Source organism: Leptonychotes weddellii, chromosome 10, assembly GCF_054177405.1.
Source record: "Leptonychotes weddellii isolate Sample4059 chromosome 10, ASM5417740v2, whole genome shotgun sequence".
NCBI lineage: Eukaryota > Metazoa > Chordata > Mammalia > Carnivora > Phocidae > Leptonychotes > Leptonychotes weddellii.
Window position 1 is genome coordinate 58,400,541 of NC_138378.1, and position 23,952 is coordinate 58,424,492.

Genomic DNA, 23,952 nt, shown 5'->3' on the forward strand with positions numbered 1-23,952 from the left:
TTTTTAAAGATTTTATTTATTTATTCATGAGAGACAGAGAGAGAGAGAGAGAGAGAGAGGCAGAGGGAGAAGCAGGCTCCCAAGGAGCAGGGAACCCGATGCGGGACTCGATCCCAGGACCCTGAGATCATGACCTGAGCCGAAGGCAGACGCTTAACCATCTGAGCCACCCAGGCTCCCGTAGTGATTGACTCTTTAAGTCTGGTGTGTATATAGAGCAGCACCCGGCAAGTGTGTGGATTGAGGCAGTAAAAGTAGAAGGGTAGGAGGGAAGAAGAAGGCCTACAGGAACTCCGAAGCAGCATGGTATGGAGGGAAGAGCACGGGCTTTGGGGTTAAGCCCAGGCTTGAATTCTTTGTCTGCCATTTTAGCTTTGCAACCTCAGTTTCTTCATCTGCAGCATGGGGATGATACTCTCAGTTTGTTGAGTATTAAATGGGATCCTGTAAAGGTGGCTAGGACTGTATTTACCATATGATGGACAATCAACATAATTCTATGTTAGTACCTTTCCATATACATGTCTCCTACATGAAAGAGTTCTCTAGAGTGGTAATTTTCAAATAAATGGGGAATAGAGAGGGCAAAAACAGGTATGTATTAGAATCACTTGGGGAATTTTGTAAAAAAAGACGTGCTCTGGAAATTCTGAGAGACCCTTGGGGAACCAATAGCCATATCTACTTCAGACATGCTCCCCAGGTTAGTGAGATCCTCCCCCAGTGCTGTTTTCACAGAGGCTTGGATGTAACACGTATGAACTTATGAATTAATGTTAATTAAAGTTTTCCAAATTTGGAAGCACTAATGACCCAGAATGCCCAGAATATGTCATTCGGCTGTCTTCCTTGTGCAGCTCTTGTGTCCTAAACATGATGGAGATTTAATGTTTTGTTTTGTTTCTATTTATTTTTTATTTTTTTAAGATTTATTTATTTATTTGAGAGAGCGAGAGCACTTGCACAAGTGGGGGGGGAGGGGCAAAGGGACAGGGAGAGAGAGAATCCCAAGTGGACTCTGTGCTGAGCACAGTGCCCGATGTGGGCCTCAATCTCATGACTTGAGATCATGACCTGAACTGAAATCAAGAATCGGTCACTTAACTGACTGAGCCACCCAGGCACCCCTGTTTTGTTTTATTTTTAATACAGTTACTCCATTTTCAGAGGGCTTTCTAATCATTGGTTCACATTGGATCAGTAAGTAACTTCATTTTAAGTGAGGAGTGAGGGCACAAGAAAGGCAGAAAAGGGTGGTGACTGATGTCTGAACACAGTTTCATTGTTAGACCATCCCTGGAATAGTCTCAGCTCTCGTATTCCATGAAAACAAATGTTCATTATTGGCTCTGTTAAATAGTGCTATTCTTCTATGTAGAAAAAGTTAATATTGGTAAAAAAGGAAAAGGAAGGTTTTTTTCATGATTTTTGAGCTTTTTCCTTGTTTATTTATAGTAGCTTTATTTTATATGGTTTTATGATTTTTTAAAAATTAGAAATTTATGAAACTTTTGTATGAACTTATCGTTGTGAATTCTAATTAATTTATTACATTTTCCTAAAGGAGTTTAACAACTCATACTCATGGAATTGCTAAAACTGATTTCCCAAACCAGAAGATCAACTTGAAATGATATATATTTTTTTATTTTTCTAAATTTACATTCAGTTGATTAACATATAATGTATTATTGTTAGTTTCAGAAGTAGACAGTGATTTATCAGTCTTATGTAATAACCAGGTCTCATTACGTCATATGCCCTCCTTAATGTCCATCACCCAGTTACCCCATCCCCCCAGCCCCCTCCCCCTCCAGCAACTCTCAGTTTGTTCCCTATGATTAAGAGTCTCTTATGGTTTGTCTCCCTCTCTGATTGAAATGATATTTTTTAGCATATTTTTATGGCTAGCTTTCTGGGCCTGCTGTGTCTTCCAATAGAACTACTCCTGAATTCATCTGCAAAGAATAGTGAGCCTTATCTGTTCATTCTCTCTTTCTTTTTTGAGCTTTCCTGCCCATTCCAATATTTGCAGTTCCTACTTGTGTCAAATAGGAAAAGTTAAATGATGGATTGTATACCTTTTGCAGGATTCTTTGAGAATGTGCACGTGTAGAAGAGACAAGCTACTAAGGTGATAGAGAATCTGTGTACCTTAGGATGTTTCTCTAAAGGATGAAAGTTATGTGGACATAACTTATTCTTTCCATCAGAAAAGTGGAGAATCTTCCTCTCAGTTGAGTCAAGAGCAGAAGAGCGTCTTTGATGAAGATCTGCAAAAGAAGATAGAAGAGAATGAACGGTTGCATATACAGGTGAGAACATTTTTGTTTTCCCCATGAGTTAAAAATGGGTTGTATAATCTGGAATGTGGAAAAACCCATGCAGGGTAGAGTGTTTTATGTATGTGTTTTAATGTTTCCTGTGGTTGTTAGGTATATATGTCCCTGTCGTTGATTCATTTCTTAAATCTCATTCATATCTTAATCTGGATGTGTGTTTTGAAGTATGCATTTGTTTAGAGGATGGCAGAATAACTTTGTTAAGTTATTTAACAGAATAACTTTATTAAATAACAGTACAGAAATATACTAGGCACTGTTCATTTTATCTAGAAAATGATCAGCTGGATCATTTAGATGGGGGCTTATCAATAAGTAGTGTTTGTTTTTTAAATTATTACCGTTTAGTTGGTTTCTGTTTGTTCACCTGTTAGTCTATAAGGTCTGTTCGAGTACACACCATGTCGGTTTGTATGCCTTCCCCCAGGACAGGGTCTTACTCATGGCGGGAGCTCAAATATATATGAAATGTTGAATAATCAGTGTTTGCCTCCCAACATTCAGCTTATTTAAGAGTCATAGTGTAATGTCTCTGACTGTGCCTCCTAAATTTTTTGTGAAATGGTGAGCATAGTCAAATGGTGGAAAATAAATATGCAGTAATTCTCAGTTTAACATTTTGCAGCTGTTAGAAAAATGAGCTTTGAAAACCTCAGTGCGTTTTGTGTTAAGCATTCATAATTCTTAATTAGCACTGGATTCTTATTAAGGAAAAGAGCTTTACCTGTTTTAGGGATAACATCTATTTGAATTTCGCTTATTTAATTGTGGAAGTTAGCATAGCAGAAAAGTTATGCCCTGGTCAGTTAAATTCTCTGTGTGCCAGAAGTTGAAAGAAATCCTAGAGCCTAAGAGGAAGGAGGTTGTAGGCTTCGGCATCGATCTCCTGTGCTCAGATCTCATTTCCGCACTGGGCAAGTTGAAACTTTGGTTTCCCATGTGGAAAGGAGGGATAACAGTAGCACTACCCCTGACGTACTGTGAGGATTCTGTGAGATCAAGCCTGTGCGGGTGTTACGCGGTGAGCGTATACAACCATGTGGAAATTGCTCAGTGAACAGTCACTGCTTTTGTTTTTCTCTCCATTTATATATATTTGGATATTGTGAGAAGAGAAAATGATCTTTTCTTTTCAGTTTTTTGAAGCTGATGAGCAGCACAAGCATGTGGAAGCAGAGCTGAGGAGTCGGCTGGCCACCCTGGAGATGGAGGCGGCCCAGCACCAAGCTGTGGTCGATGGCCTGACGCGGAAGTACATGGAAACTATCGAGAAACTGCAGAATGACAAGGCCAAACTAGAAGTAAGCCCCGCTGTTGGGGAGAGCACGTTAAAAGATAGTCAGGGCTCTTGTGACTCTTCTGTGCACTTTACGGAATGCACAGTTAGTCATTCAGGGGGAGGCTGTTGCCTGTGGTGTCTCCCAAGTGTGCCCGTATGTATAGCCTGAGACATCTACTTTTCTTTTTCTTCTAAAATTCAGGTAAAATCTCAGACTCTAGAAAAGGAGGCCAAGGAATGTCGGCTTCGAACAGAAGAATGGTATGTGGAAATGTGAATTTCAAGGGGCCCTGAAGTAAGAATCAGAAGACCCGAGTTTTAGTTTAGCGGCTCCTCTCTCTTACTCTCACATTTGAAGGGAGCCAGGAACAGGCCGTCTCCAGGGTCCTCCTCAGTTCTGTTATCTCTAAGGCCTGACACACTCTTGGTCAGCTGGCTTGTGCATTGGTCCTCAGCCTGCAGATGTTTGCGGCCATGGAAGATGGTGTCCTGGGGCTCCTATACTGAGGACTGGATAGAGAAAGCTTTCTGAGAGTTCCAGGCAGGAAAACTAACTCCTTTTCACCGTGCCAACCTTTTAGTGGTACATTTTGGATAAAATAGAGACTATGGGATCTAATTTGGAGATACCTAAATCTTAAAATTCAAATGGGATGAATTAATGGGTGGTAAAAGCATACTCCAGCATTTAGTTGACAAATGACATAATATTAGGTTTCCATAGAATCAGTCACGTGAATTTCTTTAGTTGCATTGGTAGAATTACATGCATGGTTTGGATGTATACCCATGCTCCTAATTGAATCAAAAACAGAAAAGTTACTAGATTTTGAGCCCAAGGGGGGGAAAATCTGATATAATACTTAGAAAAGAACTTTACTGTAATACTTGAACATTCAACATTTATGTTAGCACATAAGAAAGATAAAATTTGTGATTTTGAAATGGCTTTAAGATTACTTTGCACTTGGGGAAATAAACTGACAAGATTGTACTAGATACTGGGACTGTGATAAATTCTGACAGTCTTAACGTCATTGAACAGAAGTTTCAGGGGCTTCAGAATTGAGGATTAGTATTTTTCTTATCTTCATCTTTTAGTAACTATCTACCACCGAGAGTATCCTGGTGTCAGGCACGAGTCTCTAAAAGCTTGATACCAGCTGTTGTGGTAACAAGGAAGTGAGAATCCCCTGTCTGACTGGTGATCATGTGGTTTTGTGTTTTTTTTCTTTTAGTCAATTACAGTTAAAGAATCTTCATGAAGATTTGTCAGGTAGATTAGAGGAATCCTTATCAATCATCACGGAAAAAGTACCTTTTAATGATACAAGTAGGTATATTATGTACAATTTTCCATTATTTGCAACTTTGGACCTCTCTCTCTGGTAACGAACTAATTAAAAAAGTTTTTAATCTATTTGACAAAAAACATCATTGGCTCAACAGAGGGTTGCTTTCTTTTTGTTTTTTTGATCAGCTGTGGCTCTCATATATGGAGGCTGATTTCAAAGTCAGCCTTCCTGGAAAAGGTAACCCACATTTTTTTTTTTTTTTTTTATTGCGCATATTGAGCATATCCCTAGGTTAAAAACCAACATGCACATAAAGTACTTGAAAATTTGTATGAGAAAAGCTGTTCATGGTGGGGAGAATGGGGGAAGGGCAGTGGGAGATGCATCTTCTCAGCCTGGTATCTCCTGCACTTTTGGTGATCCCCACTGATAGTTAGGGAGCTGACTTGGGTAAGTCCTGCTTCCTATTCATCCTGAGAATGGTTTGGTAATTTACATAGCCAAGAGCAAGAAAAATAACTTAAAAAAAAAAAAATCAACTTACAATGTATAACAGATGTCGATTTTGTAATGTTTAGAGAAAAATTAAATCAGAACCTTGAAAACAAAGAATATGTTTTGTTTAATTGCTTGGAATTTTGAAGCATATATTCAAATAAGTAGAGATTTCCTTTTTTACAGTCTGATGATTAAAATTTTTTACTTCCCCTAAATTTTTCTTCCGAAAGACCTAAGAGGAAAGAAAAGACATCAAAGAAAAACAGTTTGATCTAACACTGAAATCTGCATATGTCATTATTATATCAAAGCCTGAGTTCCTCTGAAAATAACACCTGTTTCTAGTTTCTACATTAATGTAAATAGTGCTAGCATACTTTGATCCACTAGACTTGAAATCTTGGCATTTCGTTTTCCCTTTAATCCTTCTCTCAATCATCAGGTTCTAATAATTTCCTTCTGGATCTCTTTTGGATTTATCTTTCCTTTTTCAGTACTAGTTGTCACTCTGCTTTAGATACTTATGTCAGTGTGGGTTACTTTTAGTTCTGCAGAACTTAGAGATCATTTGCTCAGTGCCCAGCTGGATAGAGAGTACAAGGGATATAAAAATTTCTGGGGTAAAAATCTCTACCCTAAAGGAATTTATAGTCCAGAAGGGGAGAGATAATGTATAGAAATGTCTAAAATATAAGCTAACCTGTTCAATAAAGAGACTCTTGGGGTTTCCGAGGAAGGACAGATTACTGCTGGAGGGGTTGTTTGGGGAAGTCTTTTGGAAGAGGTGTGCTTTGAGCTGGGCCTGGATATGTGAGGAGGTTTTATTGGGCAGAGATGCATGAAAATGAACCAGGGAATTAAGTGGAGTGTGGTACGTGGGACACAAGGTGCTGTCATGGTCTGAGGAGCAGTAATTAGCTAAGTGTGATAGGAGGCTAGGATGGGAGGGGGTAGGCAAGTTCTCAAAGGGTGGGTGGGGTTAGACCCTAGAGTTGTGGGCCAAGGAGTTGGGACTCAATTCACAAGATGGTGGGGGTGTTGAAGCCTTTGATCCAGGGAATGTCACGATGAGATCTGTGCACTCACAGAGTTAGTCTGGCAAGGGTGTAGACTGCCCTGGAATGGGGAAAGGGGGCCAAGACTATTGTGGTGCTAGTCCTGGTGTGCTGTTAACGGAGGCTGGAGCCGAGTTGTCAGGGAGATAGATGCAAGCGGGCAGGGGCACTGGAGGAGGCAGTGTGGGGGAAAGATGTGGTGCCAGTGACAGAAATCAGAGAGGCAGATGAGGGGCAGGTTTATGGGGAAGATGATGAGGTTAACTTTGTTGTTTAATATTCTGACAGATCGGTGTACATCTGTCTTTCTATTGGGGTACGCATTTCTAAGTTAAAGCCTAGACCGTGGAGAGAGACTGGAGTTGACCCTGTTGGGATGGATGGGCCTTGAGAGTGGTGGGAATGAGGGGTACCAAGTGCAGAGAGGCCCGTGCAGCGTCCTTGGAGAGTTCTCCCTCACAGGGGTGAGGAAGGAGAGGGGCTGAGGTGGCGGAGGTGGTGAGGAGCTGGGGAAATGAGGTGACATGGAAGCCGGGGAAGGGAGTGTTCAGCCTGGTGGTGCTGGGCAATTCTAGTAGTGTTGTGGGGACCTCAGAGAGGGTGAGGTGACAGTAAAGGCAGCTGTTTTGGTGACTCTGAGAACTCAGTGTTTCCTTGCAGGGTAGAGGTGGGCAGCTGAAGGCTAGCACGAGGGTTAGAGGTGGATGGGTGCTGAGGAAACAGGCAGAGACATGCTGGTCTTTGAGCAGCGGGAATGAAAGAGGTGGGGAAGGTTGGGAGCTCAGCAGAGGATTCAGTATGAATGAAGTAAAGGGGAAGAAGTCACTGTGGAGATAGAATTTATAAAGCTGCCACAAATGCTTTTTTTGAGAGTAATTTTGAAGGTGTAGGGAAGAGGAGGGAGTGGTTGATGGATTGGGCCCTCAGGGGCCAGAAGGAGCTATTGCTGGGGACCCAGGGGGAAGATTAGCTGAGGACAGGATATGGGAAGCCATGGACTCTGAGGTGGAGGGTAGGAAACATAAGAACCCCTTGGGCTTTGGCCCTGGTCTTCCTGGAGTTGTAGGGGGAGGCCACCCTATCCGTGGGGCAGGGGAGGAGAGGAAGAATGGTGTTAGGGGCTTAAAATGGAAAAGGCTTGGAGCAAATGCCTTGGGAAGTGACACAGCAGTGAAGTCATGGATTGTGGAGTAGCCTTGAAATCCCCTGAAGTTTGGTAAAATTAGGTTGTCACGGACCCTGATCTTCTTTTGTGTTAGCAAGAGCATTGTGGGAAACGATGGACTGGGCTGGGAGGGATAACAAGCAAGGCCCAGAGAGGACTGATAGGAAAGTAGACCGACTGTGGATGGGAGACCAAGCCCTTGGTAGAAATGGGGCCATAAGAGAGAACTGGGTGAGAGCGGCATATGGACTTTTAGAGTCAGATTTTGGCACCAGGTCTTTCCGACTGAGGACCAGGCAGAGGAGGGGAGGTTTGAGTGGCTGAAGGGGTGTGCAGAGATTAATAGAGATGGAGGAGGGAACTGAAGTGTGAGGCCAAGTGTCGGGAAGCTATCAGAGGTTGGGGATGGAGTCTGGGGTAGAGAGGAGGACTGTGAGAAAATAAGGAAGCCAACCCAGAAGAGTTAGGATCGAGTCATTGGGATCAGCAGTGGCAGGCATTGGTAGGCTGTCAAATATCGTAGTGTCATGAAAACCGTGGTATTTTTGGATGATTGGTATGGCAGCTGTGTGCGGGGTTATTTTAGAAGGGAGCATGACTGAACATGGCAAGATCGTCATGGGCCTTTCTAAGTAATCTTGATAGGCCTCAAGTTTTTTGAAATGATTTCTTAGAAATAGAAAGTCGGGGTTTGTTTGTTTATCCTAAAGTTAAAAAAATTTGGGGGCCCCTGGCTGGCTCAGTGGGTAGAGCATGCGACTCTTGCTCTCTGGGCCGTGAGTTCAAGCCCCACGTTGGGCATGGAGCCTACTTAAAAAAAAAAAAAAATTAAAAATTGGAAGTATTACTTTATCTGAGAAACAACTGATTCTATATAAATTCCACTATTCTCTTATACTATGATTGTGGCTTTGATCATTTAAAATTTTTACGTAAAGCTGATTTTGCTGCAGAGCATTCATTATTTTTCAGTTATGCTGTTTTCTTATAAACGTAAAATGACTTAATATGCATCCATTTTTGTTTTGTAGAATATAGTCAGTATAACGCTCTGAACGTTCCACTCCACAATAGGAGACATCAGGTAATGATGATGTTTTTATTTTCAGCGATGTGTATGTCAAACTTTCCAGAAACAAGAATTTATTGTTTGGGCCTCTGTTTAATGCACTCAACTGTTGTGTTTAACTTTGGCTTTACTTTCTCATACATTTTTTTTAAAAAATTGCATAACTTGCTATTTATTGAATTCATAAGTAATACAGATTTTTGCTCTCATCTGATACCATTAGAACTGAATTACGGGATGCACTTACTTTGTGAGCCATACCTTTCTTCTAGGTTGGTGGGCCTCGCACTTACACATTCTAGGTTAAGTGAAGGAGGTCTGTTTGCCAAAACTGGTGGCTTTCTCATTTACTTAGATGGGAATATTAAAATCCAAGTGGGAGCAAATGAATTTAAAGTCAGGATTAGTTATATTAGAATTTAAATGTTTTCTCTAAAAGCAGACTTTAACTAAAGTTGCCTGAGAATAGTAATTGGATAGTTGACTTTCTATACTTTTCATTTAACAGCTGAAGATGCGGGACATTGCTGGGCAGGCCCTGGCTTTTGTTCAAGATCTGGTGACGGCTCTTCTGAACTTTCACACCTATACAGAACAGAGGATTCAGATTTTTCCTATTGATTCTGCCATTGACACTATATCTCCGTTGAATCAGAAGGTAAATTTAACTCAGGATACCTGTTCTTTGCCCAGAACAAGTAGGAAGACATGTTCTTTCTTTTCGGACCACTACTGTGCATCAGCCAAGTGCTGTGGGGGACATGGAAGAAAACTAGAATTCACAGTCTTCAACCTTAAGATAAAATGTGGCAAACATGGACATTCTTAAGAAATTAAATACCGGGGAAGTGTGGGTGGTGAGGCCAGTAAGGGATGTGAGGTCATCAAGGAGGGGAGATTGCTGTTGCTGGTAGTGTTTGGGAACTTTGAAAAATGAGCAAGATTTGAAGAAGAGGAGAGAAATAGGACAGGTGTTTTTTCATCCAGAAGAGGGCAAGACCTGAGCAAAGTCACTCAGTAGGAAGGCGTAAGGAAGTGAGTGGAGGAAGGGGGAGTGGGGAGGGAGCAGGGAGCAAACTGTTTTGGCAAGAGTGTGAAGTCTTCGAAGTGGAGGAATGAGAGGTCAGATTGCAAAGGAAAAAACATGGTTCCAGACTCTGGAAAGCCCCTGGGGTCAGGCCAAAGCCCCAACTCTCTTGCTTTGTATGTAGGATGGGGGCCTAGTTTTTTTTTTCCAGACTCTGGAAAGCCCCTGGGGTCAGGCCAAAGCCCCAACTCTCTTGCTTTGTATGTAGGATGGGGGCCTTTTGTAGTTTTTTTTTTTAATATTTTATTTATTTGACAGAGAGAGAGATAGTGAGAGCAGGAACACAAGCAGGGGGAGTGGGAGAGGGAGAAGCAGGCTTCCGGCAGCACAGGGAGCCCGATGTGGGACTCGATCCCGGGACTCCGGGATCATGACCTGAGCCGAAGGCAGACGCTTAACGACTGAGCCACCCAGGCGCCCCCTTTTGTAGTTTTTTGACCAGGGTGTGACATAATCAAAAGTGCCATTTTATTGTTGGAAAAGTCAATTTCCTGGCATTTTTCTCTCTCCCTGTTTGTACTCACTGAATAACTTTTGTCACTGGGTATGTTTAAAAGCAAAAAAAAAAAAAAACAAAAACGTGTGTGGTAGAGTTGACCTTTCCTGCTGGGGTATGGAGTGGGAGTGAAACTGCTTCTCTGGTTGAGCTTTGGGGCATTTTCAGGGTGTGTGAAGTTTAAATAAGGAATAAGAAGAGGGTTGACTGTCATTCCCTTCAGTCCATGTGCTTTTTTGGGGCCTGGCAAATTTTGCTCCTTTCTTTCCTTTTTTCTCCCCAGCTTGTTCTAAAAAAGGATTTAAAGTAGCTTGCAAGACCACATTGAACTGAAAAGAAAAAAATAATGAGTGTATTAGTTCTGTATTGCCGTGTAATAGATTATACCAAAATGTAATCGTTTAAAACAACAGACATTTATTATCTCACACAATTTCTGTGGGTCAAGAATTCAGGAGAAAAGTATCATGATCTTTCATAAGCTTTTAGTCAAGAGTCGGCTGAGGCTGCATTCATTTAAAGACTTGACCCGGGTGGGGCATCTTCTTCCCAGGTGGCTCACTCACACGGCTGGTCAGTTGGCTGGAAGCCTTGGTTTCTCATCGAGGACACTTCTCTATAGGGCTGCTGGAGTGTCCTCAAGACATAGCGGTTAACTTCCCCTAGAACGAGTGATCCAGGAGAGCAGAGTGGAAGCCACAATGCCTATTATGACTTAGCCTGGGTACTGAGTACCATCCCTGCTACCATCTTATATTGGCCACACAGACCAGCCCTGAAACAGTGTGCAAGGGTAATCCACAAAGCCAAGAACAGCCAAGGCAGGGGTCATTGGGGCCATCTTGCAGGCTGGCTCCCACACGGAAGAAATTGAGGGATCTTGCTGTCAGTGTGTGCTCTAAGTGCCCCATAATGTGGCATTCTGAAACAGTTCTGCCACTCCTCCTACTTAGCTGATTTTTCTTCCCAGCTTGTTTGTGAGTATCATGCAGTGTTTCCAGGGTTTGACTAGTGTTTATGTCCATGTATCCTGTAAGTACCTTGTAGTATAGCAAAAGCTATACTCTGGAGTCAGACTACTGGGGTCCAACCACTTTCTGTGTCCCCTTGGGCAATTTATTAAACCTCTCTGTGCTTCAGTTTCCTGATATTTAGAATGGAGGTTAGAGTACATACCTCACAGGTATATATGTTTGAGGATTAAGTAGATAATACATGTGAAGTTCTAATAGTGCCTGGCACATAGTAAGCACTCAATAAAGGTTAGTTCTTATTATCATTATACCTTACACATAGGAAGCCCTCAGGAAGTGCTTGATTTTCATCAGTTTTGATCGGACTCCACGAATCTATTGAAGTTCATAAACAATCAAACTTTGGGCCTTTGAAATGCTTTTTAATTTCACTGTGGGAAAAAACTTTCAGATGACTTGGGTAGGGAAAAGAGTACTGCAGCGTTTTAATGTAAAAGTTATATTTTCTTTTATACTTCCTATAATATCAAAAAATATATTTTACTCAATACTTTGTTCCTTTTTTGGAATTTTATTTTAGCTTGTTGCCAAATTATGCCCACACAGTGAGAATCAAATATGTTAATCTTATCTGAAACACTTCATCACTTTTAAGAATTCATGTATTTATCTTAATATTTTACCTTTGGCCTATGAAAGGTTCTATGTGGTTTTTCTAATAAGTCTTATTATTGAATAAGGCTGTATTATTCTGAGAGTCAGAAACCACTTGTTAAAAGATGACCAGAATGTTTAGACTTGTTCATAGAATCCTAAAGTAGCATTTATGATTGAAGCCGAGAGAGATCAAGTGAGTTGCCTAGGGCCAAATATCTATAGTTTATAGTATGGCCAGTTGAATCACATTTCTGCATAATGAGATATTACATTTCTATACTGAGAAATCAGAATTTGAGCTGTTATACAGTACTTTGATAATTGAGATATTTCATAAGTGAAAATTAACTTTTTGCTTCTAAATTGTCTAAACACCTACAGGATTTTTTTTTTCTGAATCTATTCTTCATACTGAATTAGTTCTTTATAAATACTAAGGTATCAGTGAAAGTTACAAAAGTTTTTTACATCCTCATTTTGGTGATACTTATATTCCTGGAATTTGTTAACCCTGAACATTGTACACAGTAAAAATAAGAAGCTGTCCTCAATAGACTTGTTTTTTTAAAATGAGGCACATAACATAAAAATCTTTCATAGTTTTTATTTTCTCCTTTCTTTCTTTCTTTCTTTTTCTTTCCTTTCTTTCTTCCTTCCTTCCTTCCTTTCCTTTCCTTTCCTTTCTTTTCTTTTTTTTTTTTAAACTGAGACCTCTCTAGAGAAGCCGGTGTTTGGGGAAGGCCTGTTGGTGTGGGTTGTAATGCAGTGTCCTCTCTGAGTGTCCTCCTCGTTGTTAATGATGTCACCCCTCTTCAAGTTCCTCCTTTTGGAATGAGATGGGGACTTGGGGATTGTATTTGGAACTGTTAGAGGTGATCATCTCTGTTTTGTAAAAGCCAGACTTTTTTCCTAGAAAAAGTTTCCAGAAGAATTTAGGTTTATAACTCAGTGAGTCCATTTATAAATCTATTGATACTTGTTATTTTCCAGTGATGTAACTCACAGTTCTTTCCCTCCTAATGTAGTTCTCACAATACCTTCATGAAAATGCATCCTACGTCCGCCCTCTTGAGGAAGGAATGCTTCATTTATTTGAAAGTATTACTGAGGATACTGTGACTGTCCTGGTAATTTTCTTCTATGTTTTACAAATTCTGGAAGTGGAAGCTCCTCTTTGTCAAATAACACTATTAACCATGAAATTATTTTTCTTTTCCAGGAGACAACTGTGAAATTGAAAACTTTCTCAGAGCATTTAACCTCTTACATATGTTTTCTAAGGAAGATTCTTCCTTATCAGTTAAAAAGGTACTTACCCTTGAGGCCAAGGAGCTTGGGGAGTTGTGGGGTGTCCCCTGACCTGTGCTGGACTTGAACTAGCGACATGTGACCCTTGTGAGCTGCCTGATCTTTCTGCACCACAACCAATTTGGACTTCTATGAAAAAGGAAAATAATGGTTTGAGCAGCATAAACTTACATTTAAGAAAATTGAATTGTAGTGCACCAGTTAGGGTTTTTTGAGTAGTTCTATAGCGTGGTTACTGCTATAACCACATAATGCTGTGAGTCAGTATTTTCAGTGATTGAATCACACATTTATTGAAAGAAATCTTTCAGTTTTATCCTTTTTGCTGTAAACATTTAGATGGAGGTTATAGTAATTAGCTTCTACACTTGGATCTATAATCATTAGGTTTCTTTGAAGTGGTATTTTCTTGTTTTTATTGTTGGTGGTTTATTTAAGTTATAAACTAAAAACTTTATCTGCCCCAGCCCTCATAGAAGATATCATTTAGTAACCTTAAATATTCTTTGTTATGTATTTCTGGATGGGAAAGAGAAAATAATCCATGTAACTGGAAATTTGATAATTGATTTTATGTTTTGATACTTTTGGCCTAAAATTACCATGACCCCTAATTCGTCTAAATCTTTTCATCCTAAGATTTAGCCTTAAAAAAAAAAACAAAGAATAATACACCTGGAACATAAGAGAAATAAGAACATGTATGTATTATAATATATTGCAAGATAAGGTTTAGAAAATATGTAGATGAGTAACTCATAGATATTGAAAATATGCAAGTAATTATGGTTCATAAATCCTTATAAAACCAAAGTAGTAGGTTTTATCTTTTCAAAAATGTAAACTTTTGTTATTTAAAAAATTTAATATGTGTTAAAAGCCATTTTATTTACTAATTCTAACCAGACAAGGTATTTCAGTAACCAAATTTTCTGATTTGTGGATATCACAGAATTTTAGGAATCAGGGAATTAGGACTTAAACTAATAATTATGAATTATAGTTTCATTCAGATTCTTATATCTTATGGTTGTTCAATGTAAAGATTTTTGAAAATTGACTCTAGAAGTTTAAATAACACTAAATTGAATATATTTTATTGATTTGGCTTATGTTTAAGAGGACTCTATTTGAGAACCATTGCAAAGGAAGCATTTACTACTTGAAACAGTTATGCATTTTTATTTTACCTTAATTTATTTTTTCACTATTAAGTTTTTAGAAACATTGGGTAAGTCTTGATCTTAGATTCCTATTCTTGGAATGTTTTGTCCCCTACCTCATTATGTATTTATGTTTTTAGGCAACTTGTCATCATTGGTTTAAAAACCACTTTAATTGACAAGATGACACGTTTTTTAGTAATAAATGGGCTTAGTATTGAAAGAAGCTGTCTGGTACAAAGTAGAGAAAGAGAAGGAAAGGGATATGATTATCATTTCTGTGTTAATAATTTTCTTGGCTTTATATAAAAAGCAAAATTTTGCTTGATTACTGGCACATTTTTAATAAACACTGTTGAGAGTCCATGTGTTTTTTTTAACCATATAATTGTTTTCCCAAGTAACCATTTAAAATAGAAAATGATACAATGTATTATATGAATGTTAGCCATTGATTTTTAGATTTGTGTATATAGATTTTTTTTTCAATCTGTTTGGCTTTTACAAAGACATATAGGTTTCTTTAGGAATTCAATGTATGAAATATTTTTCTCCGCAAAAATAGTTTTTTTTATATTTTTCTTTTCTTTTTTTTTTTTTAAGATTTTATTTATTTATTTGACAGAGAGAGACATAGTGAGAGCAGGAACACAAGCAGGGGGAGTGGGAGAGGGAGAAGCAGGCTTCTCGCGGAGCAGGGAGCCCGATGTGGGACTCGATCCCAGGACCCTGGGATCATGACCTGAGCCGAAGGCAGATGCTTAACGACTGAGCCACCCAGGCGCCCTCTTTTTTTGTTTTTTCCTTTCTTTTTTTTTAAAGCAAGCTCTATGGGGCGCTTGGGTGGCTCAGTCAGTTAAGCGTCTGCCTTCTGCTTGGGTCATGATCCCAAGACCCTGGGATCGAGCCCCGCATCGGGCTCCCTGCTTGGTGGGGAGCCTGCCTCTCCCTCTGCCTCTGCCTGGCGCTCCCCCTGCTTGTGCTCTCTCCCTGTGTCCAATAAATAAATAAAATCTTAAAAAAAAAAATAATTAAGCTCTATGCCCAGTGTGGGGCTTGAACTCATGACCCTGAGATCAAGAGTACTATGCTCTATTGACTGAGCCAGCCAGGCAGTGCTCCTCAAAATTCTCTTTTCCCCTCAAAGTATTTTTAAGAGAAATAATTTTGTGCTGCTCTTAGGATGGAAAGACAATGGGCATCTGCTTTTTTTGTTTTTTGTTTTTTCTGTTTAGTCCTCTGTTAGTCGTTTGCAGCAAACAGGCGTGTGTATTGTGGTCTAGAAAATGGAACCTTATAAATGAGATCAGTTTTGTTTTTTTTTTCCCCTTGGAAAGTTTCTCTTTGGTTATAGTTGTTTGAGAATTCAGATGATTTATTATAGCTATTTGAAAATCGTTAGGATGCTCACTTTTGAAAAATCTGCTCATTCCTAGTTTAGAAGAAGAATGTGGATCTTCTCTTTGCACATCTGCATTGAGAGCCAGGAATCTAGAGCTGTCTCAGGACATGAAAAAGATGACAGCTGTGTTTGAGAAGCTGCAGACTTACATCGGTCTTCTTGCCTTGCCAAGTAAGTTTCTTGGTTGCTCATGGATCAGCTTGAAGAACTTAGAATATAAGAAGCTGGAGAAAGCAGATGTTTAGCTTGTTTGAATAGGAAGAGTATAGGAATCTGGAGTCAGAAAAACTTGAATTCAAATCCTCCAGCCTCTTACACATTTATGATCTTGGGCAAATCACTTTACTTCTCTGTACCTGTTTTCCCATTTATAAAATGGAGGTAAAGTGATTATTAAGTTAAATTAAGAATGTACAATATTAGGCATTGAAGACATGCATTAAATATTAATTTCCTTTCTCTCCATCTTCTTTTTTAAATGGAGAGGGGCAAAGCATAAGAATTTGTAACAACTTTCCAACAAGTAGCATAGGGGAGGGAGGTTTGGAAGGAAAAATGTCATTTGTTTCCCTTTGGTCTAACTTGAAGAGAGTATTTCCAGGTAATTGAATGGATCTCAGTTTAAATGATGTTTTGAGAATGCTGTGATTTTTCGGGTACTGTGATTTGTTTTTTTTGTAACAGCTTTAATGCGATATAATTTATATACCATATAATCTACCCATTTAAAGTATAATGTTCAGTGGTTTTTAGTATATTCACAGGTATGTGCACCATCACACATCAAAGTTAATTTTAAAATATTTTCATCACCTTAAGAAGAAATCCTGTATACTTTAGCTATCACCTCATTCCCCTGTTCCATGCCTCCCTGGCACTAAGCAAGTACTGATACACTTTCTGTCTATAGATTTGCCTATTCTGAACATTTTGTATAAATGGAATCATATAATATGTAGTCTTTTGTGACTGCTTTTTTTCACTCAGCATAATGTTCTCAAGATTCATCCATTCCTTTTTATTGCAGAATAATATCCCATTACATATCCCACCACATTTTATTTACCCATTAGTTGATGGACAGTTTGTGTTGTTTCCACCTTTTGGCTATTATGAATAATGATGCTATAGATATTTGTGAACAAGTGTTTGAGTGGGCATAGCCTTCATTTCTCTTGGGTGTATACCTAGGGGTGGAATTGCTGGGTCATATGGTAACTATGTTTAACTGTTGGCAGAACTGCCATACTGTTTTCTAAGGTGGCTTCCAACCAGCAGAGTGTGAGCGTTCTGATTTCTCCACATCCTCACCTGCACTTGTTATTATCTGACTTTTTGATTTTAGCCATCCTAGTGTTATCATCTGACTTTCTGAAGTGGTATATCATTGCAGTTTTGATTTGTATTTGCCTGATGTCTAATGATGTCAAGCATCTTTTCATGTCCTTATTGGCCATTTGTATATCTTCTTTGGAAATAGGTTCATTCAGATCCTTTCTCTATTTTTCAGTTTGGTTGTCTTTTTATTATTGAGTTTTAAGTGTTCTTCATACATTCTAGATCAAATCCCTTTTTGGATATGTGATTGACAATATTTTCTTAAATTTTGTGGGTTATCTTTTCACTTTTTTGATGGTATCTGTTGAAGCACGAAAGTTTTTTATTTTGATGAAGTCCAATTTATCTTTATTTTATTGCTCGTGCTTTTGGTATCATATCTAAGAATCTGTTGTCAAATGTGAGGTCATAAAAATTATCCCCTATGTTTTCTTCTAAGAGTTTTATAGTTTTAGCTCTTAGTTGTCTTTGATCCATTCTGAGTTAATTTTTGTATCTGGTGTGAGGTAAGGCTCCAACTTCCTTTTTTGCATGTGTTTATCCAGTTGTCTCAGCACCATTTATTGAAAAGACTTCTTTCGCTATTGAATGGCCTTGGCACACTTGTTAAGAATCAGTTGATCATAGATGTATGGATTTATTTCTAGACTCTCAGATTTATTCCAGTGATCTATGTATCTATCCTGTGCCAATACTATACTGTCTTGATGACTGTTGTTTTGTAGTTAGTTTTGAGATCAGGAAGTGAAAGTTCTCCTACTTTGTTCTTCATTTTCAAGATTGTTTGGCTGTTCTTGTTCTCTCACAATTCCATATGAATTTTAGAATCAGCTGGTTAGTTTCTACAAAGAAGTCAGCTGGGATTCTGATAGGGATTGTATTGAATCTGCAGATCAGTTTGGGGAGTTTTGTGGGTTGAACTGTGTCTCCCTAAAAGATATGTGAAATTCTACCCCAGCACTGATGTATGTAACTTTATTTGGAAATAGGATCTCTGCAGATGTAGTCAAGATAAGATGGGGTTCTACTAGTTTAGGGAGAGCCCTGTCAGTCCAATGACTGCCATCCTTGTAAGGAGAGATTTGGAGACAGAGACACAAGAGAGACTCAGGGAGGCCATATGAAGACAGAGGCAAGGATTGGAATTAATCCTGCCATAAGCCAAGGAACGTGTGGGGCCAACAGAAGCTGGGAGAGGCAGAGGAAGTGTGGCCCTGTCAGCACTTGGCTTCCAGAACTGTGAGAGAACTATCTTCTGTTGTTTTAAACCACCCCCTTTGTGGTACTTTGTTACAGCAGGCCTGGCAAACTAATGTGGGAGTATTGCCATCTTAATGATGTTAAAGTTTTCTGGCTCATGAACATGGTGTATTTTTCCATCTAGGTAGACCTTGTTTAATTTTATTTTGTAGTTTTTTGGAGTAAGCACCCTGATGTTTCTCAGGGGGTTCAGCCTTGGGCATGCACACAGTTGCCCTGGGGTGACAGTGGTTTTGTGAGGGCCCTTTCCCTGTTTTGTTTCTTGATCTTACCAAGGATGAGCTCCACTGATTGCTGGCTGACTGCCATCTTGTTTTTAACAATGCCTTTGGGGCATAAATTGCTCCACAGATGACCCCCTTGAATTTGGGCTTCTTTATGGGTATAGTTTTTGAGATCAGTGTTTGAGGTTTGTTATGACCCCAGGAGGGCCTTCTTAGCTGTTTTTCTTCTCCGCTCTGGTCAGCCAGCCAGCCTACAGTTTAACTTATATCTTTTATGAATCTACCAATTTCCTGTTAACTGCTTTCACCACAAGCTCCATTATTTTTGAGAGTGCCTTTAGACTTGAACTTCTCCATACTCTGTTGAGAATGAAATTAATTCCTTTGGGAACAGATTCAGAGTTTTCTGTTTTAAGGCCTGTGCCTCCCTTGGACTAAATCTCTGAGCCATGGTTCTGGTCCTGGAGATGGGGACAGTGATGCACTTCTCAGAGTAACACTCTTGCTTTAGTGGCTGAGCGCTGGGGGAGGAGGCAGGGGCTGGGGGGGTGGAGGGGTAGGGCCACAGCCTCCGGTCTCCTTGGCTTGCCTTTTTCAGTGTGAGCTGGGGCAAGGCTATGTATGGAGAACCCCAGTGTACTCAGCGGTACTGTGCTCAGGGTAGAACCTCCATCCCCCGAGTTGGGGCTGGGTGGGAGAACTCCCACCTCTTAGTCATACTCACCCCGAACTTAGCTTTAGCAACAGGTAGGTGGGGACAAGGGTGAAATGCAGCCCTCCAGCTGGCAGTTAGAGGAGATTATATTCTTGGCCTCACCAGTCTGGAGTGGGATTTGTAGCTCACTGAGCTGGTGAGGGGAGGGTGGGAATGGGTCTTTGTTCAAATACCACAGATTCTGGCTGTTCTTACTGAGTTGTTAAAGATTTTTTTCTTTTCTCCCCCCCTTTGTTTTTAAAAGATTTTCTTGAGTAAATGTTTCTTCATTTGCTGTATGCACTTAGGATCATTTCCAGAGTCTTATTAAATGGTTGTTTTTTGTTTGTTTGTTTGTTTTTATTAACATATAATGTATTATTTGTTTCAGGGGTATAGGTCTGTGATTCATCAGTCTTACACAATTCACAGCGCTCACCATAGCACATACCCTCCCCAGTGTCCATCACCCAGCCACCCCATCCCTCCAACCCCCCTCCACTATAGTTTTCAGGGGCACCCGGTGGCTCATTCGGTTAAGCGTCTGCCTTCGGTTCTGGTCATGATCTCAGGGTCCTGGGATCAAACCCCGTGTCGGGCTCTCTGCTCAGCGGGAGTCTGCTTCTTCCTATGCACTCCCCCACTTCTCTGCCCCTCTCATATTCTTTTTCTCTCTCTCTCAAATAAAATCTTTTAAAAATAAAATAATTTTCACCAGTTTTTTGGGGGGAGTGGATCTGTGGAGCTGCTCATGCTGTCATGTCAGAAGTGGAACTCTGAATAATGGTGTTTTTAGTGAGGTTCAACAAATAATGTGTTGGGAAAGAAGAAATTGAGAAATGTGTTCTGTAATAACAAGGTGGAAATTCACGAACTTTTATTTCAAAAAGAATCATAAAATATGTAATCTTACCTAACAATTTAATTTTGATTCTTAACCATTAAAAATGTTTGTGGATGTGGATCATGCAGATCAGTTGGATATGTCTATATTTATCACTGTTATATCTGAATGTGTCTGCAAAGATGTCAGGAGCCATAATTTCCAGCATATCACAGGCAGAATTTATTCTCTCTCTTCCCAAAAGTGGAGGAAGAAGGTGGGCTGTCAGTTTTTCAGGCGAAGAAGTCTTCTGGGGAAATGCTTAGGCTGGTGATTTTGGTTTCCTAGGTACAGAGCCAGATGGACTCCTTCGGACAAACTACGGTTCTGTCTTAACAAACGTTGGTGCTGCTCTGCATGGATTTCATGATGTCATGAAAGGTGAGGCTTGAGAAGGACATAAAGAAGCCGAAAACCTTCATCTTACTTTCTCAGATCTGCCCGAATGAGATTTAAACAAATACTGCCAAGGCTAATAGACCTCAGAGAAAGGCTTAGTAGCATTTGGCTTCTGTTGAAGTGCACAGCTCACTGCCGTCTGCTTTTTCCATCTGCTTCATTTCTGAAGGTAAACAAAGTGCTGAAGAGAAACCCTTGTGCACAGTACTTTAGCCAGAAATGCACTGCACTGATTTAAGGCAGGTGTGTGCATTTTATCAAGTCAGGCATGCTATTCAGAGGCATTTAGCAAAATACTTCGCACTTGTTAGAGCCCAAGCATGAAGGAGTTGAGGAAACCAGGGTTTAAAGTTCCAAGAAAGAATGTACTAACTTTCCACTCCTGTGCATTTTTATGTTTAAAGTGCCCATTTTAAGTCCTGTTTTGTTCAGGGGAACCTTGAGAAGTGCAGGTCTGGTTTTAAACTCTGGTCAGTGTTTAATTGCTATGGACTAAGAATATAGTCAGTTGAAGGACATTTCATATGCTTCTTAGCTAACTGTGATTCTGAGTTGACTTTTTAATCTATAGGTCTGCATGGCTTCTAGGTTTTTCTCTTCCTTTCTTTTCCTTTTGAAGGCAGTTGGGGCAGGGGAAGGGGGAAAGGGCAGAAGCAGTTATCAGAAATAGCCCAGATTAATAATAACCTAGATTATTCGTTGTGGTGTGGAGGTAACAATTAGGGACCAGTTACTAGTTTCACAGAAAATAATTTTAAAAACTAACGAGTGTTGGAAAGCATGTACAAGATGTGTATATTCAGGCCCTTCTGTAGATTGGCATGTAACCTGTGGCACTGGGAATCATTCATAGTTAGTGCCAGTAGTCTCACCTAGCACCACCTTACCATTCAGTGTGGAGAATGGGCCTTTTTGTGGCTTTTCTTCAATAATAAGGAATTTAAAAAATTGTTGTACTTCTGGAGCTAGCCCTGGCTGTAGGAGTCACAGCTTGAATAGACAGTCTTCGTGGCAGGTGACAATAGTTAGCCCCAAACCAGCAGAACTAGTCTGGTGTGTGGAGAACCCAAGGGCCTGGTGCCTATTTCCCAAGCAGCTTTTGGTTTGGGGAGTTCAGATCTAGCTGTGGTCCTTTCTTCCAGAACTTTAGTTAACCTAGAACTGGGCCACTGAAACCATAGGTAGCTCTGTTGCCACATTTTTTTTTTTTTGGTTTTATTTTCTAAATTTTGCTATGCCAACATAATGATTTCTTCTCGCTAGTGGTTTCTCTTGCATTCCTCTAAAGAAGGGGCTAGAGCGGTGGAGGGTAGCTGTCCAATGAGAAGGGTCTTAAACCTTCCTTTACGTTAAAAAAAATCTTGATTTTATTTATATTTCTATTTTAATTTATCTACAATTTTATACAGATGCTTTTTTTTTAAGATTTTTTTTTTTAAGTAATCTCTATACCCAACATAGGGCTCAAACCTACAACCCTGAGATCAAGAGTCGCACACTCCACCAACTGAGCCAACTAGGCACCCCCCCATACAGATGCTTTTATTCATACATTACATAAGATTAAGAAGACACCAAGCCGTCCAAATCAAAGAATGTTACTGTTGTTATTTGAGGCATGAGCTGATGGAACTTATGGGAGGATCAGTCACCGTCCCCTCCCCCCGGCCCCCTTAGTGCGTCCACTTGTTTCTGTCCTTGCAGATACAATGTAAAGAGAGAATATTGGGAAACATGAAGGGTGATTGGCAAGATTATGGGGTCCTGTTGCTAGGTTTACAGTTCAAATTTGTCTTCTTACCTAGCTTGGAAGACTGCTGTGTATCTCTCGGAGACTCAGAGTAAATATCAACTGGCATTAACAGAAGAAGCTTTGTGTTTCAGAGAACTCTCAAACCTCTTCCCTTGCTACTTCGCCCTGAATAATTGCTTGATCTGAGCTAGGAGGCAGGCAGGCAGGTGTCAGTGTAAAAAGAGAGCTAGAGATTTATAAACATGTCAATCTTACATGGATTCAAAATTGGAATGAATTAATCTTTTAACAAGGGAATTCTGAGAATTGTTGATCTTTAATCTCAGGTCTAAAGCAGATAGACCATAGGAAACATAAAAAGAAATCTCGGGGTGCCTGGGTGGCTCAGTTGGTTAAGCATCTGCCTTTGACTCAGGTCATGATCCCAGGGTCCTGGGATGGAGCCCCACATTGGGATCCCTGCTCAGCGGGGAGCCTGCTTCTCCCTCTGTCTGCCGCTCCCCCTGCTTGTGCTCTCTCTCTCCGTCAACTGAATAAATAAAAACTTAAAAAAAAAAAAAAAGTCTCTGGCATAGGTCACATGGTTTCTTTGTTCTTCTTGGATTTAAAATTTAATGTCAAGGAACACCCTAAATAATTGAAATCTTTGGACTCAATAAAGAGTGATCAATTGGATCAGGAGAATTCTTAGTCAAACTACAGTGGTGCTGTTTCAGTGGAACCATGTCAGCGTTCAAAGTACTGTATGACTTTCCTCAGTATCTCAGTCATCTACCAGTCACCTAAGATTACCTGCCAACCAAGTTGTATTAAGATTTGTGCACTTCCAGTAAAATGGTGACTACAACTTTCTGTGGTGTGTAGAAAGAAAATGTCTCTGTTGGGGCTAGCAGTTCAGTATATAAAACGTTCAGTGGGGCGCCTGGGTGGTTCAGCCGGTTAAGCGGATGACTCTTGATTTCGGCTCAGCTTCTAATCTCAGGGTCCTGGGATCAAGGCCCTTGTTGAGCTCTGTGCTCAGCGGGGAGTCTGCTTGAGTATTCTCTCTCTCCCTCTCGCCTGCTCTCCCTCTCTCTCTCTAAAATAAATAATCTTTAAAAAAAAATGTTCACTGTTCCAATTGAATTTTTATTCAGTTGGATATCGTAGGAATATATAGAGTATAATCATTTATTTTTAAAAGTATAAACATAATAGTAATGTACCAGTTAATTGGCTCCTTTGCTGTGACAGGTGTACCATAGTAATGTAAGGTGTTAACGGTAGGGAACGCTGGCTAAAGGGTATACAGAAAGTCTCTGTCACTTCTCTGTGAATCTAAAACTATCTTAAATTGCAGTTTACAAATTTATGTCTATTAAATATATAAGTAAAACAATTCCCCAGTTTTAAAATTTTAGTAAAAATAATTCTATTCAGGGGCGCCTGGGTGGCTCAGTTGGTTAAGCGACTGCCTTCGGCTCAGGTCATGATCCTGGAGTCCCGGGATCGAGTCCCGCATCGGGCTCCCTGCTCAGCAGGGAGTCTGCTTCTCCCTCTGACCCTCCTCCCTCTCATGCTCTCTGTCTCTCATTCTCTCTCTTGCAAATAAATAAAATCTTAAAAAAAAAA

At 40.0% G+C, this 23,952-nt stretch overlaps 1 protein-coding gene across 1 annotated transcript in view; it reads left to right on the forward strand.

Annotated features, from left to right (window-relative positions):
- Positions 1-23,952, forward strand: part of PPP1R21 (protein phosphatase 1 regulatory subunit 21) — a 56,667-nt gene that overhangs the window by 13,756 nt on the left and 18,959 nt on the right. The window contains exons 4-13 of the mRNA XM_081832310.1: positions 2,214-2,315; positions 3,479-3,643; positions 3,824-3,882; positions 4,860-4,954; positions 8,666-8,718; positions 9,212-9,361; positions 12,943-13,044; positions 13,137-13,225; positions 15,825-15,961; positions 20,478-20,570. Of these exons, the coding sequence (XP_081688436.1) occupies positions 2,214-2,315; positions 3,479-3,643; positions 3,824-3,882; positions 4,860-4,954; positions 8,666-8,718; positions 9,212-9,361; positions 12,943-13,044; positions 13,137-13,225; positions 15,825-15,961; positions 20,478-20,570 (1,045 nt within the window). The remainder of the gene's footprint in view (positions 1-2,213; positions 2,316-3,478; positions 3,644-3,823; positions 3,883-4,859; positions 4,955-8,665; positions 8,719-9,211; positions 9,362-12,942; positions 13,045-13,136; positions 13,226-15,824; positions 15,962-20,477; positions 20,571-23,952) is intronic.